Here is a 17,505-nt window from a genome sequence, read left to right as displayed (position 1 = left end):
GTCCCTTCCAACCCCATATCATTCTGTGATTCTGTGATTCACATTCCTGATCCAAAAGCAAGAGATTCTGTACCGTATTTTAGAAAACAGGGGGATTCTTAGTCCTTCCAAGCTCATGTGTAGCACTATAGCTAAGGTCAGACAGACATTTTGTTTCATGCTACAACTAGAATATCACCTTTTGTTAACAGAATTTCACATAATACAACTCCCTTTACCTCTGTCAGTTCTATCTGACAAATAACACTGTAACAGATACTTGATATCAATGGATCACACAGAGGTTATACAGGCCATGCATAAAATCATACATTTTGCTGTTTAAATGAATGCTAATAAGGAGTGGGAAACGTAGGATGGGATCCTCTCAGCAGATTAGGACCATGGAAGATACACCCCAATCTGTCAGTGTGTTTCTAAAGCATTGCAGCGTCCAAGAATATTTATTCTAGTATCAAGTCAAGGATGTGCTTTTAGTACCTTGCTGCGTGGGGCTGCAATGTATTGCAGAATCAAGCCCTGTAAAAGATGGACGGTTGTCTCCTAGGAGTTTGCATAAAACCTGCTGTATGAGCATCAGATGGTAGCTTGGGATCACTGCTGACCTAAGGTATAATCAAAGCAATGACCTGGGGGTGAAGGGCTCAATATCCTGTTACAAATCTCATTACGCACTGGCTAAGCTGTCTAGCCTCTATCACTAGTCAATTTTGTTCTCTGCTCAAAAGGAGATAAAAGCATCATCTGTTCTCTGAGAAATGAGAATCCAAATTACAGCTGAGAAAAAAAAAATAGTCTGGAATAATTTGATGGTGAAGATAAAAAAATATTCTCAGTTACAGAAGGGTACATCTTGAATACTGGGGGCATTTTTCATTCCGTCTCCCTCATTTTATTTGAACGTATTCATTCCTCCAGGAAGGAAGTCTAATCCTTACACCCAAAGAACTCTTTGTCTGGCTCTCACAGGTAAACAACGAGTCAGTGAGACTATCAGCAGAAACTGCACTGCGGGAACATGAAGGTCCTTCCCTTGCTCTTCCTTCCCTCCTTTACCAGTCCCGGAGACACGCTTTTTACTGCACAGTACAGACTAAGTTCTTGGTCAAACTCTTAGCTGGTGCACACTGGCATTGCTGAGAGTGACTAACGCCAGCTTAGGTTCTTGGCCAAAACAATTAATTTAACCTTTGGAATTAGAATAAGTTTAAATTGTACCGGCTTTTGATTCTGGTTTTCTCTTTTTTTTTTTCAAACCTAACAGGAAAGGAATGGGCATAAGAAAAAGAAAGATACAATTTAATTACTTTGGAAAGGGCTACCATTAAGTCATAAGTGTGAAAGATTAAAGACAGGAGTACAACCTACTTCATAATGTTCCTATTCCTATATAAAATCTAGGGTGACTATGTCCATGGCATGGGTGTAAATCCAACCATGAGCTAAAATCCTGGTTCTGATAAAGTTACTGGGGTTTCGGGGCTGACTTCCATCCAAACACAACTTTAACCCTATCTTCAAGAGCAGGCTGGATGGGGCTTTGAGGAACCTGGTCTAGTGGAGGTGTCCCTGCCCATGGCAGGGGGGTTGGAACTCGATGATCTTTAAGGTCCCTTCCAACCCAAACAATTCTATGACTCTATGATTCTAAAAAGCAAAGTGATAATTGTAGGTGAAGACAGATTTTCTGCTGTTCAGTAATATTTAGAGCGGAAATTAATGTGTCACTATTTGCCCATAGTTATTTTCCTTCTTCTTGCGTATCTGTGGAAAATAACTCTAGTAACTACATAGATTCCGGTGGTCCACACCTACTCTTTAGTGGGGACAATTCCATATGGGGTCCAAATTCAATTCATCTTTTGTACCACATTTACTAGAATTTTTTTTCCCCTCTGCAAGAAGTCCTTCCCCTTCCCTGGAGATCTTCAAGCCCCGCCTGGATGCAGTCCTGAGTGATGTGCTCTGGGCAACCCTGCTTTAGCAGGGGAGTTGGACTAGATGATCTCTAGAGGTCCCTTCCAACTCTGACAATTCCCTGATTCCGTGAACTTGGTTTCATCAATCTGAAAAAAAGCAGTACCTGAGTGCATGATTTCTGGCCAAGCTGGGCTGACGCTCCTGCAGCATCTCAAAAATGTTGGGTTGGCGTAAAAATGCAACAATCTTGTCATTGTAAGCTGGAAAAGGAAAAAAAAAATAAATACAGAGGCTTTACCTACCATTGAGGGGGCCTGATCACGTCACAGTGACTGTGCAGGGTCACACTGACTGCGCTGCTAGTGAGGCACAGGGCAACATGAAGCAGTGCATACGGTTGATGAGAAGTTCTAAAGAGGATCTTTGTGAGCTCTGCTTTGAAAAGAAAAGAGAAACTTGGCTTACCCAGAGGTAATGTCTCGTGGTGGTGCTGGTTTCGAATAGCTGTTACGAGACTATTGCCTGGCCTGGCCAACAGAGTAACTCCTCTGTTTCGAGAGACTTCGGAGGCCTATAAAATCAGAGGAAAGAGAAAGAACGATCAAAACTGACAATCGGTAGCACATCAGTCAGCAACATCAGTTTCTCATCTTTACTTCTGTGTCCTTCAGAATGGTCCATGATGCCGACTGACTGAAGGACAGAAGCACGAAAATTATAGCTTTATACTTCAGCCAACTTAAAAAAGGCAGGTAATTCTGTGCTTCCAAATGGAGGGACATCACTATCCACAGCTATCACACCTCTTTGATGCTGCAGTGAAGGCACCAGAATGCAGAAGTAAATGCAAGTTAACAAAGGTGTTGCAATACCAGAAATAGAAGTTGAATTGTATACATTGAAAAAGAACATAATCCGCAGAGCTGATAAGAAGAGTAGTAAGGATATTTATCAGTACTAGTTAACCAAGGCCCTTAAAGAATGTCACTGTCCTAAACACAGTATGCGGTGAAGGGAATCACGTCAGGAAAGCAGACATTAAGAGGTGGGAAAACACTTAGGGGTGAGGATATTAAAAGCCATACATTGAGGTTTGGGAATCTGTCTTCAGTGAATCATTACTTGCTGGATAACTCTTTAGGGACTTGTACAAGCTGAGGGGAACGCACCTCTCTCTCCTATGTGCTCCTCCAGAATATGGCCCCGGTGAAGCCAAGAGAGGAGCACTGCTCCAAAACCAGTGGGAGGACAAGATGAATTAGGAATTCCAACTGCCATTCTCCCGGGCTAATGGCTGCTCCTTTCTCACTGCACAAAATGTAGTACTTGGCAAGCACTTCAGGAAGAAATTGCCCCTACTCCAATATTTTAAATGCTTAGCTCTGCATCCAAGGAAATGGTGCCAACTCAATTTCAGTGGTACGGCCAAATGCCAGGTCTTCCAACTGGATATAAATGAAAACCGAGAAGCTAAATGTGACTGGCAAATTGCCTTTGGAGCACATAAAGCATAAAACGTTTACATGTAACAAGATGCCAGTCAATGCACTCGATATGTGTCAGTACACAGGTTAAACAATGAAAAATCTTAATGATTCCAATTAAACATACTGTAATTGAAAACACAAAACTGCTGTAAAAGTGCATGGTGAATGTTTCTCTCCATCATTCAATTATGATTTCACTTGCATACCCATTTTATAGTGGTATGCACCTGCTGACTACTAGAGGAGTTATTCCAATGTCAGGGAGAACAGTCAAGCCCACAGCATTTAGTAGACTGATATGCTAACCTCGCTCCAACCCTTCTCACCTTCAAAAACAGGAAGAACTTCCAAGCAGGTCGTATACAATTCATTAAGTCCCTCTGTGCTGTGCTAAATCTTCTGCCTTTGTCTCCTTCTCACACCCCCATGGGCCAACGGACAATCAAACTTTGGCTGAGCATTGTTTTAGGCAGCTTCTGCCCCGCGAGCCCGGCATCCACCCTGACGGGCACCATGTGGCCTTTATGGCATTCACTCTATGCCATGGAAGCAAGCAGCTTAGGTGCAAGACGTGGTCTATAATCCATTGCCACAGTGGGCACGAAGCCCTTGTGGGAAGAGCGGTTTCTTGGGCAGCACAGCCAAGACCACCCTCTGGCCTGGGAACGGCTGGGACGTGTGGGACGGTGCTAAGGCATCATGTTGTGCTTGGTTTCTCCACTTCCAGGGAGCTCTGAAGATCAGTTGAGGACGCCCGTCCCCAGCCCCTTGTAGAAGGGGCTTGTGCGTGAGTGTGGATGGTGGGGGAGCCTGTTTTTAAGGGTGGTCTCTGACTCACGTTTGGCAAAGACAAGTCCTGTGTCCTTGTTGCCACACGTAGATTTACTGAATAGAAGGTAGGAAGGGGGAAAGAGAGGTGTAGCAGAGGAGTCAAACCCCCATTTCCCACAAAGATTAGCACCAGCTGGTATTTGCTCATCACTTGGGAACTGCACAGTACCTCTGCCCAGCCTGGGGTGGATCCTCCCCTTGCTCACCTCACCTGATTTATGTATTTATTTATTTATTTTTATTCCTTTTGGCTAGCTTTCCAGTGCTGCTGAGTTATTTCTCCTGAAGTAAGAATTCTGAAAAGAAATGTGTCTAGAGCCCATGAAGAGAAATCTTCGCTCCCCCCTTCCCTTCTCCTGAATGCTGGTTTAACAGCTAAAGTCATCTAGATTGTAAGAATCCAGTTCTGTATGCACCTTAACATAATAAATTGCACACTCCGTGGAGCTGTACTTCTCTTCATCATCGCGATTAGGCATCACTAATGCTGTACTTGGATGATGGTCTTTACACATCTACATCTCTAAATTTTTCTCTGGCAACACAACAGGAAAATTCCCAGCCGTCTAATTAACTTCCATTTTACTAATGCTCCTCTTTTCAATCTTTTAGCTAATATACTACAAGCGATTGCTCCAATTCAGTGTTTAATCACAATCGCCTTGTCTACTTTGACTTTCTAATTGAATCATTTAATTTAGATTAGCACAGTATTCTCTAATTAAAAAAAAAAAAAAGAGTGACCCCTCTAATGATTTAGTGACCTGGTTCATCTAGCGCAGGGTAACCTGACAGATTTATGTCAAGAGTTTAAAAGCTTTGCAATTGATCCTGGGATGTTGCAACCAGAGTGGAGAGTCCAAACTATCACAGGAGCCTTTCGATGATATAATACCCTTTCCTGGGTTTTTATATCACTGCTGTATTTGAGAGGCTCCTGCCTGTTTGAGTCCTGCTGCTTGCTTGTCGCAGTTTGGGTCAGTAAGGAGATTATACACTGCTATATCCCAGTACCTCCTCTGCTTTTCTTGCTAACCAGACACTCTTGCCTCTCCTTTATGGGTGCCACCTTCCTTCTTAGCATAGAAACAGAATTGTCTGGGTTGGAAGGGACCTTTCAGATCATCGAGTCCAACCATAAAACCTTCTTTTTCTCTTTAAAAATCTCTATTCTGTAATATCGATTTCCATCGGAGACAGAGAGTCCCTTAGAGGGAATGGAAAGGACTTTGGACCTGTTCAGGAATGGCAGAAGGAAACAAAGCACTTACTGATCTATGTTCTTTTTGTTATTGATGGCCAGTACAGCTACCTCAACTTTTCTTTCAAAAATCAGGTAACCAAGAATAGGATCGACCAGCTTTTTCCCGTAGAAGATTGATAGCCTTAAAGAAGTGCTTACTAAAGAATCTGTAGCATTTTTGTCAAATTTATGTGTAACACCATTTAATATCAAGAATCTACTCAGGTGGACATCACAAGTTTTTACAGAGGTCCTTCATTTAGGAGAATACTTCAACATGAAGAAAAGCACAAATATTACAGATTAATTTATGAAATGGATGCTTTCTTTCTTGGAAGAGGTAAATGGAATATTATTATCTGCACAGATAATTTTTTTTTTTTTTTAAACAGCCCACCATATAGAGATTGAGGGGAAAAAGGGCAGTTTTAATCTCCGCTTGTCCTGTTAATAGTTGAAGTAGGCTTTGAATAGAAGTACCTGGAAGCAACTGCTGTGCAATTGCTATTTCTATTCTCTACTGAGAATGAATTTTAAATGTCATAAAGCAAAGAAAACTGCCATATTTGAGAAAGCCTATGTTTATGTTCCAGTTGCAAGAGGGAGTTTTAAAAGTATGTCTGAAATACTAAAAATCAATTCTTTATTAGTATTGCAAGGTATTGTGTTCAACACCAAAGATTATTAGGCAGGAATCAAGGCTGCATTTTGATGAGCCAAAAGCATTTAGAAGATTCATGGATGTCACAGAAGGGAGGGCAGGAGATCATCTCCTTTACTTCAACACTACAGCCTATTCACTGCATTGCCCCTGAGATTTCCAGGGAGATCGGAAACTTGTTGGTGACTAAGATAAAACTGGCTTTTGCACTACGTTTTGGCCTGAAAGTATGAAGAAATGGAGACCCAATGCCCATGTAATCACTAGTTCCTACGGTTAACTATTGTCACTGAATTTCAACCCTCCCTTATTTTGGTTGACTTGGTTTGGCTTTTAGTATCAAAACTTTGTTCTTGTCACGCCTGTCCTCTCCTAGATTAAACAGATCTTTCTATTAATTTTCTAAGAATTCCAGACATTGCATTTGCTTTCTTGTCTTCTGTTGAGTACTGAAATCACAATTTCTTAGAACCATAAGAACTTCTTTATTGCGACTCAGCTAAGAGCCATCGCTGAGCGTGTGAACATGGGGTATTTCTTTTTTCCCTCTTTGGCATCATCTGCCTAGGACTTTTGTCTGCTCTTTCCTCAACTGATCATGCAGTGTCCCTGGGAAGTTCACACAATGCTCTGGCAACTCCTTTTGGCACTTGGGCAGGATGTCAGGTTCGTGCACCGAGGCGGGGGGTAGAGTTTTTTCTCTCATTATCCTGGCTCTTTTCAATACCTTCTCTGGGTGTACAGAGGGGTATATGACTATACGCAATCATGACTGAAGCGCTGTTCTGCTCTCCTTCGGGCTCGTTTGACGTCTGTACATAATGTTCAAAACTGGTGGTTGTCTTTCTTGGTCCTTCATACCATCCTGGTGACAGATTCCAGAGGCCGCACCACCTGCTCAGCAAAGAAACCAGCTGGACTGCAGAGAGCCCACACGTGGCCCGGACAAAGCCCCAAGCGTGTCCCTACAGACATCAATTTATAAGGCCAAAAGCACATCCAAATAGACTTGCACGAAACGGCATGGAACACGCGGCTTTTAATAAATGGGCTGAGTTGTAAAGGGCTGACTCTCTTCCGAATAAATGGTGGGCTTTTAGGCACCGATCCAAAGTCCTTGGAAATCAACGGGAGTCCTTCCAATGGAGCAGCAGATTCTTCCAGAGGGGAAGCTACTGAATACGACAAGGGTGCAGAAACACTGTGGGACCTGTGCCATAGAGATTGTGAGACGAAGATGCCAGCACTGATGGCTCCCCAGACAGAAGGCCCTGTTTCATTAACTGATCGTGCCAAATCAGCAGCCTAGATGGAACAGTTTACAATTTCCCCAGAGAATCATTACTCAGAAGTATTCAATGCTTTTCACTCTACTTGGTATTTTGGGTTTATTGCAAATTGTTCTTTGCCAGCCTTGCCAGCACTTGCAAAACCAAATGTATTTTTTGGGCTTGGTCATCTGAGTTGCTCAGCAGTGTGTCTGTCCCTGACGCGGAGAATTTGTAAGCAAGTCCCAGGCAAGCATGGGCCCAAATACGAATCATCGTGCAGGTGACTTTCACGTTCACGTCAATAATTCAGACTCAATAGCAACACTAAACTGCAGGCTGCTGGCAGAGGGAAGATGTGACTGAAAGGGATCCATTGATACAGTTCTATCTTCAGAAAATATATTGCTGTATTCACCCAAGACAGGGAAAACACACCCAAGCTACTTATGCCTGGTCTGCCTTTGGTCCTGAAGTACTGACCTCACACCCTAGTCAGCTCCTGATCCCAGCCCCATTTGGCAGTGGGAGGTGTTCAGACTGGTCCTGCTGCAGTAAGTTTTAATGTTAATTTCACAAGCATTTCTTCAGATGTTTTTCTGGAAGAGGAAGATCCCTTGGCCATAATTCATCTCTATTCCTATTCAGCTTCAGTCTTTAAAAACCTTCAACGGTATGGATTTGCTGTATGAAAAATCTGATTGCTGGTCCTTTTTCCTCCTTAAATCCACCATACAAACCCAGGATTTATGCTTCTATTAATCCTGCCCATGCCCCTCGGTGATAAAAACCATCCCCATGAAACATAGGAAAGATGTTTAATGTGATTGAAAGCTACAGAAGCAAAGCTCAACATACATTACTACACCTGCTAGGGAGTATATCTTTTCAGAGCACAGTGTCACACTGGGGAATAAAGAAACACATGAGGCTGCTGAAGTATCAGGCCATAAAAATAATGAATGACTTGACTTTACTAAAGCAAGACTAGGATATCAAATATGGATTCTTCTTTTAAAACACATTTTGTCATCATTTCACTTTGATTATTTTTACTTGTTTATTATTTTATTCTGGAAATGTTCAAATATAAGCCTTCACTAACAGCAAGCTCTAAGATAAACCCTTCAGACAGAAAATTCCCTTATTTCCTTTGGAAGATAAAAATCCTCAAAACAGTCTCTTTAAATGCATTTCAAAGATAGAAGTGCTTTTAATTCTACAGAATATTGATGTCAAAAATAACTGTGTTGATACTAGCGCAGTTACCTCTCCGGCGCTGTAGCTACGAAGCCGCTGAAGGTGTTGCCTGTGAGTCAAATGATTAGGGAGACGACCGTTCTGCAGCGGGATCCTGGGATCTATGAAAGTGGTAGCACGGCTGTTGTGGTCAACGAAGAAAGACTGAAACACACAGGAACAATGTTTTTTTTTATGAGAAGACTGCTAACACTGCGGTGGTATTGCGGGATCATCAAGTGAAAACCACTGGCAATTGTGTGACAGAAACATCCTGTTTAAGTACAGTCCACGGAAGGTATCTGTGAACGACAGGACTTTCTCAGCTGAAGATGGAACAGCTCTTGAAAAATACCTGAAGCTACATAGGTCAAAAATCACGTCTAATGGCCATGAAGTAAACAAGACAGAAGAGAATAAAATTACTGGGGAACACTGCTTTACCCTATTGGATGGTTCCAGAAGTCACTTGGCAAAGCTTCACTGGGGACAGAAACACTAAGCCAAATTTTGCAGTCGTGACAGATCTAAACTCTGGCTTAAAATTTCTTGTTAGTCCCATGCTGCCTTGGTTATGGTGTGATATCCCACCGAAAGCTAGAGGATTGCCACTATGCTTTGAAACATTTGTTCTTGAGGCTTTTTTCTACTTCTAAAATAACTCTGCTTGCTGCTTGTACTGTTTAAACCAAATCTTCACAGATTTTGAGTCAAGAAGGAAGGAAACTTTAGCGATCAAGTAGCCTGACGTGCTGTGTTAAATAAGTGATTGGTTTTGTTGACACTCTTACCTTGCCCTGCTGGTCCGTTTTTATCTCCCAGCCACGAGGAAGCTCCAGTCGGGTATCAGCAAACATATTGATAAAATTGACCAGGTCTCTGTTGTGCTGATAGCGCTCGAAGTTACGAGCATCTCTACGGATCTTCAGAATCATATGCTTCAAGCAGGTACTGTTAGTGAAGACTCGATAGGCACTCTATGAGATGGAAAACAGACGTGAGGAAAACCAGTTCTGGTGTCAAAACAACGTATTTGGTTATTTCATGGGACATATGCCCAAAGAACTGAAACAAATCCCCTTACAGTCAAGAATCATTTCCACCTCATCGTTTTAATTTCATTTACTACTTTATACAAACACTTAGAAGTAAGAAATATAATCTGGAAAGGGAAATGTCCCACACATTATGCACAGTTAGCTTGTGCATAAAGCACCTTTCTAATACGCTCCAAGAAGATGGTCAGCTAAAACACCCCACGCTCAAGATGCATGTAGTTGCGCCTATTTCATTGCTTTCATCGGCCAAGAGAAACACAGCTTGCGTGACGGGATGATGCCAGAGAGTTGCAAAGACAGCTGTGAACATGTATTTATGCTGTAATTCAAATCAAGATGCTTGTGATAGGATTCATCATCTTAAAGAGGACTGCAGTGCAGATGTCCGCATCGAAGCTCGCTACCTTATTTATGATCACTTTACTGCCAGAGGATGGAAATAGACGCTTTCAATTGTCTACTTTTGGAAGACACGAATCGTTTCCCGGAACCGAATATTTGTTTCTTCAATGACTACAAAGCAGGTCAGATGGAGATGTCTTTATGGGTCAGATGAACGCCATCCCTTAGGCAGCTACTTGTATCTCACACGTAGAGGAACGTGCCCTGATGCTGGTGCGTATCCGAGCGAGTTAGTGCTGATCTGGTTGCAGAATAAGGGGCAAAGTGAACTATATTTGTTGCCACGGTGTATGCAATGATGGAGCACCACAAAAAAGTGGTGACACCACTTTTTCTCACCCACGGGCTGCTCTTGGGATCTTTTACTTCAGGGGAAAAGCTCCTCAAGAAAGGGTAGGGAACTTTAAAAAAATCTGCAACCTTTCTGGTTATTTCACTGAAGAGAAAATGAGTGCATTGGTTCTGCTGATCAGCCCAAAGGATTTAATTACTCACTAGAGTAATAAAGGATCACTGGAGGACTCACGTCTCCAGTGAAGTGAGCCTCAGTGTATGCACCTGCAATCTGGCCAGAGAATCTGACCCAACAGCTTTGAATTCTCTATTTCTGCATACTTTTAATGATACATTTTAACCACTATAATGCAATAAAACATTTACAAGTATTATCTTTATTATGTAAGGATTTATTGTGGTGGTAGGACTGAGAAGAGAATACTCCCTGCAGCACAGGGTCCCCAATTAAGGCAAGGGTTGGTAAATGTTATGAAATCACAGAGATATGATCTCTGCCCTGAAGATATGACCCGGTTATGACCCAGGAAAGCTTCACAGCCACAAATCGCAGCCTACTCCATGACAGAAGTTGTATTTTGATCTAATATGTGATCAATGACTGCCTGAGTATCTCTTAGCTGCACCAGGGAAACAAAAATTGTAATGTAGTTTTATCCCTCCATGGAAAGAAAATATTTGAAAAATGAGAGCCTTTCCCTTATAATTCTAACTGCTGGATAATATTTTCCAATCCCAGCTTCACCGGCATAATTAATAGCCTGAAATTTTAATAGGGGCTTGTGGTTAAAATATTACAACCGCGTTAAGCCAAAAGTTATGTAGGCCATTATTTCTGTACAAGTGGAATCTGTATGACCATTTGACAGACGTTTCAATACATTATTCTGGCTCTCCTATTAGAGACAACTTTATAAGCTCAAACTGAAGGCCTCTCTCGGCTTTTTTTATTTCAGTGAGAAATAAAACTGGGATTTAGTTTCTTGTGAGCTCTTCCTTACACCACTATGGAATCAGCTGCTCATTTTGCAAACAACTCTGCCAAATGAAAATGATACTGTTCCCAGCTATAAATCACCGTGTATCACTCTGTCAATGGAAGAAATTATGTGCACTCCATAACCTAGGTTCAGGTAACATCAGACGAGTTAATATATCCCTTCTTCTGCAGGATTTCATGGCTAGTAATCTCTGGCAGATGCTTAGAGATGGACAGCTGGCTTCAATCCGCAACGCGCCAAAACTTGATGTCTGTATTTAGCTAAAGACCTGTGCATTTCAATTTCTTTTCCTTTCAAAAAGTAAGGTCATCCCTACCCAGAAATGCCTGATTTTCCAAATATTCAGAAGCCATGTGTAGATGCCTAGGCTGAATTGCATTCAAGACACAGAAAACTAGGACTGTATCTGCTTGTGAGATTTCCCTATATGCTTCCTCCTGGTTGACCTACCATTACATTTTTTTCCACTCCACATGAGGTTTGCAAGAAAACGTGGATTTATTGCATTAACGAGGAAAAAAAAAAGTTATTTGCATTTTTGAAAATTCATTTTCATTCTTGTTTTTTCCAAAATAGGTACACTGGGTGTGCAAACTGCAGGAGTTAACAATTTTTTCCCCTCTATTTCCCTGAGACCTGGTGGTATCTGTGTGAGATTTCTCAGGAACATGGCTCAAAAGGCAACAACCTCACTCCCTGCAGCAACAGATAACAGAATCAATCAAGCTGAAACCAAGGGCTCCTGCTTATTCTGGATAAGGATAACGTTAATGAGCTGTTCTGTACCAGGGAATTCCTTGCGTGAGGCAGAATCCCAGCAAGAGTCTCCTTGAAGCAGCCTGCCTGTACTGTCCCCAACCTGGTCTGGTGCTCAGGAAGGACAACTGAGCCCCGAGTCATGCAATTCAAATTCACTGAGTGCTCTCCCCGAAGGCCTGTGGTGCAGCGTTTGGATTCAGAAATCAGTAGCGTGAAAGAGCAAATCATAATTACTCACATAGTTTGCATGCAGCACAGTGAAGAACTCGGGATTGGTGATGAACTTCACAGCTGGAGACTGCAGCAACAAGGTGATTTTTTGAGAATTCACAGGAGAAAGGGAACCTTCCCTCCTAATCTCTGGACAAAAAAAAAAAGGCAGCAGAATCTTACTAACACGGTGGCAAGTAGAGCCTATTATTTAACCTTTACCAAATGGCTGCAAAAGTGACGGTATGAAAAAGTTGCCATCCTGTCCAATGCACCTCACCTTCACTGTGTTCCCACAACAAGCCTGTTGGCAAACTGGTAGATGTTCTCCTCAGGGTTAGTCGTGCAGGGCAGGAGCTGGATGCTTTACAGTACTGTGTTATAAAACGCCGTGTCATATAAAACTACTGCTGTCTCTAAATATCAATGTGACCACATCAGTTTTTACCAGCCGATGGTTTGGTTCAATACTGTCACCCAGGTCTCCCGACTGGTTCCCCCCACTGCTGATTTTAGAGAGATCCGATTTCCCAGTTCACCCAGCCTGAGGGGTTCACCAGCAGAAAGCACTGGGAGCAAAACTTGGTTAAGGAAGCCCCCTGCTTAGCCACTCATCCACGCTGGTGCTGCAAAGGATGGCCCTTTACTTGTAATTGCATTATTTTTGGTAAGTCCATGCTTTTGGGGACTTGTATGGTAAAGAAAACAAAAACAGACACCAAGGGATTATTTTTAATTTGGATCAATTCATGAAGCGCAGGAGCAGAACCAAGCATTTGAAAATGTAACTCTGTAGAGGTGGGAACCCTTTGACCTTCTACAGCCACCAGAAAAATGCTTCCTACCATGAAATTATGGCTTGAGTGTGCAATTCTGGCATTTTCAAGTACAAGGCAACTTTTATTTGCAGTCCAAGGAAATTGAATGCAGACGTCATCAACAGAATAAATATAGATTCCCATTTTTTTCTTATTATCACTTTTTTTCCCTTTCCTGTTAGACACATCGTATTATTTTATCCACTTAAAACTGCACACTGGATCCATTGCTGGAGTTAAATTGATTTATACTGGCCTAGAATCTGGATTAATGTGCCTAAATTGTATTCCTTCTGAAATTTATCATTTAAATTAAAAGGCAAATAGCAAATGTATCGTATTGCAGTTTTTTGTTATTCTAATGTGGTTTACATCACCCGTGATCTTTTAATTCATGCCATTTTATACAATATTGACTCTTTCTCCTAAAAGCAAAGCAATTACCTGTAGCAAACCCCATTTCCTAATCACTTAAAATGACATATATCATACTCATTAAGTCTTCAGGGTTAAAAGAAAAAAAAAAAGTGTATGTTACATAATAACTGACCTAAAAACTTATTGGTAGCAATTCCTGGTAAATTAATATTTTATTATGTAGACTACGATAGTAAATGATTATACATATTACAAGAAATGACTACATTACTTATTGTTTAAATACTAATAATACCACGGGTACCTCATTTCCATTTCAGAGCTAACAGAGAGGTCTGGGTTCTCCTTATAAGATCAAGTGTAGGTAAAAGCTCCCAGAAATCGCAACACAAAGGACTGCAAGGAAGCTTTGAATATCAGACATTAACTTTCTTGGTAAAAATTGATTTTCAAGCTAAAAACACCCAATGGATCAGGAAACCAGACAGGCAAAATTGAGTATTTTTCTAAACCTGTTAAAAAAAAAAAAAAAGAAAAAAAGAGTTCACTATTTCTCTGCTTAATTCTTCCTATTCAACAGGGAACATTAAGAAGATTCAAGCAGATATTGTGTTGGCTCTTTCCCTTCGCCAAGGCTATTTACAGAGGGATGGCAAAAGGATGGCACAAAGTCAGCATTATTTCCAGCAGACAACGCAGAACACAAAGCTGGGTGGAGGTGAGAAGGATCCAAAGGAAGAGAACAGGCCATTCATTTTGGTGGTGCAAATTCTCAAACAAAGCAGATAGTTTTACGTGACCACGAGTTGCATGGCGGGCACCAGCCTGAATGCTGGTGTTTCTTACCTGGAACAAACGCTTGGGTTATGGTTTCACAAATGTTTTAGGAAAACATGAGCGTGGCTGCCAGCGAAAAGAGAAGAAGAGCTCTCTGCCCATCCCATCCTACCCTGGGTGCACATTCTCCTCTTCTGCTTTGTACTGACACTCATTCTTGTCTGGTCATCTAACAAGCCAGACGAAAGAACTACTTTGGCTGTAAATAACATTAAGTGCAAGAAACAAGGTTATTTTTCAAGCAGATGAGTTCTCTGCTCTGGATGGGGTTCTGTCACATAAGTTAGTGATGAGCAAAAAGACAGCTGTGTCTCCTTCAGTGGCAGCCCACACTTAGTCAGCTCATAACTATCACAAAACCGCAGCTTTAAAAACACAAGCATTTCGTACTCGATGACAGGGCCACTGCAGGTGTGACCGCACCGGCAAACGCGCCAGCGCAGAAGCCATGCCCAGAGAGGATAAACTGCAATGTCCCAAGATAAAAAAATCACGCTGCAGCAAAAAGTAGACAGCGCCAGTTGTTTTTGCAACTACTAAGGGGAATAAAAACCAGATGCCTTTGCCATTTTAATTTCAAATAGCCCTTTATTAAAGTAAAAATGCTTTGTCTGTCTTAGTAGTTGCTGAAAAAGAACAGAGGCCCTTTGTATCTAGCTTTGTACCTGTAGCTTCAGGTCTAAAACTTGTAGCTTCAAGTCCCAACCTCTTTTCTTTTAATTTGCTTTTGCAAGCCGGTAGAATAAAGTTCCAGTCTCCCGTGGAAATGCAGATTTCCTCAGAACTGAATGCCACCACTGAGTGGCACTGAACATGCCACCCAACAGCTTTTTTCCCCCGTACCTGAGCTTGGCTGGGAAGGCTCTGCCTCAGAGTCACTTCCTCCTCCGGTGGGGACTCTTTCCACCCTGCTGTTTATTACAGCATCATCTTCAGTCCGCTCTGTTGCGATAGTTCGCTGGATATTTTGGTACCTACATACATTCAGAGAAAGGAACAACATGCTTTAGTTAATAGAAGAGCTTTCTGGTGCTTCCTACCTTAACAATCGGCACTGTTTTTCAATGATTCCAATACTTCTATCTTCAACGTATGACTGTAAGAGGACACCCAACTCTTCTCCTTCGACTGATGCAGCTACTCACACTTGGGCCGACCATTACTCTGTAAATAAGGCATTTTGCACTGACTAACAAATAGCTACAGAGGGCGCAGAGTAAGGAAGACTCATAGGTCAAATTTAGACAGATATTTAGGCTACAGGTTGCTACCAGGCTTCGCTTTAAAACATCTGGAACCTAAAACTCCTGGTGGATCATGGTTCCTCCTTCATTTAGTCTTACAGTAGCATAACCAATGAAGTTAGGATCAATCCTGCCATGCAGTGAGTACCCTTCAGACTTTCTTATTACAATATTGGATGCATAGGTTCAACGTAAAGGCTACTAAGAGTGTTCACAACATGTTTATTACGATACCGCACGTCCAGCAGTTGGGACACCTCCATTCTGGCAGGCAATACAGAGTGCAAACCAGTAGGTAGTGTGATCTCAAAGAGCTACTATCTAATTGATACGACAGTCACAGAAAAGTAGAACAGGACCCAACACATGAGCTGAATGACCAGCGTGAGGATGCAAGTGTTCTGGCCATTTTTAGACATCTGTGGGATTGGGCATTCAGCTTGGGTGGCAACTAATTGCAGAACAAGGAAGAGGAAACACTAGAGAGATAACCAAAGGGCGGGTGTGAGAAGGGTGACCGAAGAAAATTCCAAATAAAACCCTGAAAATGCCTTAAAAAAAACTATACTGTCATTTCCATACTAATGGCAGAACTAATTGCCACATTTTTTTGATGTCAATGGGACCGATCACGGTCTTAGGGATCAGCCCAATTCTAAATACTTTACCAGATGAGGAACAAAATATATTCCTGGCTGTGTTTTAAATAACCTGGAGTGTTTTGAATACGCATTACACAAAACAAATTCTAGTTAACTTGTTCGCTCAGACAGACGGATGAACGAGATGAGAGATCACGATTTCTTTGCCTCTACTGGCAAGCTATGAATGTAAGCCATATATTGAATAAGAAAAAAATATTTTAAATACTGGGAGAGAAAGAAAAGAATAAGAAAGCATAAGCAGAAAGAGAAAGAAAAGGAAAGAAGGAAAATAAGCTCTCTTAATTATTTTAATTAGCTTTTACTCCACCCCAATATTTTTAATCCTTATTTCTGGATTACATTTCTGTATGTATATAAAAAGGATGGCTTTACTGCCTGCATTTAATCCGATCCAGCATTGTTCCGTCTCTCATTTTCCTGACTTAGAGTCTTTTTTCTTTCCTCAGGTCAAGTTCTGACTTAAAAATTTCACTTACTTTCTCTCTCTTTATTTGTTAAAGCACACTTTATTCCAAATTAGAAGTTAGCCGGGAGTCAGTTCCTCAAAGTGACACGGGATCATTAAAGTCAAGTAGTTAGCGATTGGCTTTTTTACATCTCTCAACAGACATCATCTCCCAGTAGCTCACTGCAACCCAATCTTGGGCAGAAGGGCTGGAGATAATTAAGACAAATAATTAAAGTTTTAATAGATTTACGCTAAACTTTCACAGCACTATGTGTGTCTCCCAGTACCCAAAGTCATTTGAAGCTACATTTAGTGGATATTTTGACAGCTCAATAAACAGCATCTTTAGAAGTTGGGTGTTTTTTTTTTTAAAAATGAGAGTTCTGTATTTAAGTAACCATCCATCTTTACGAGGAAGTTCTGACAGCAGGATTCGCAACAGCATCTATTTACTCCAGTTTTAAACCCTCTGGTTTAGACCCACATTTTAAATTTTTGTTCACTTGACTGCAGGCAACCGAATGTACTTTCCATTCCAGTGCTGGAGGAGTTTTACAACACCCACATGCAAGAGAACGGGGGGAAAAAAAGTTCATATAATCAAGGGATATAAGCACACATATAAAAAAAACCTTGTAGCTTCAATTTAATTAGATGGTAGAAAATCCCTATTGGCAAACCTTAAAGAGTAACACTAGCTGTATGCCAACAAAAGGTGACACTTTTCTTTTGGGTCTCAATA

At 41.5% G+C, this 17,505-nt stretch overlaps 1 protein-coding gene across 1 annotated transcript in view; it reads right to left on the bottom strand.

Moving 5' to 3' along the window:
- The window catches only part of HECW1 (HECT, C2 and WW domain containing E3 ubiquitin protein ligase 1), a 190,083-nt gene that overhangs the window by 47,382 nt on the left and 125,196 nt on the right, over positions 1 to 17,505 (bottom strand). The window contains exons 11-16 of the mRNA XM_074146119.1: positions 15,250 to 15,380; positions 12,402 to 12,523; positions 9,441 to 9,626; positions 8,680 to 8,814; positions 2,386 to 2,491; positions 2,084 to 2,180 (exon numbers count right to left, since the gene is read on the bottom strand). Coding sequence (XP_074002220.1) covers positions 2,084 to 2,180; positions 2,386 to 2,491; positions 8,680 to 8,814; positions 9,441 to 9,626; positions 12,402 to 12,523; positions 15,250 to 15,380 — 777 coding nt within the window. The remainder of the gene's footprint in view (positions 1 to 2,083; positions 2,181 to 2,385; positions 2,492 to 8,679; positions 8,815 to 9,440; positions 9,627 to 12,401; positions 12,524 to 15,249; positions 15,381 to 17,505) is intronic.

The sequence above is a fragment of the Numenius arquata genome, chromosome 4, assembly GCF_964106895.1.
Source record: "Numenius arquata chromosome 4, bNumArq3.hap1.1, whole genome shotgun sequence".
Taxonomy (NCBI): Eukaryota; Metazoa; Chordata; class Aves; order Charadriiformes; family Scolopacidae; genus Numenius; species Numenius arquata.
This window is presented reverse-complemented; position numbering and strand designations above follow the sequence as displayed.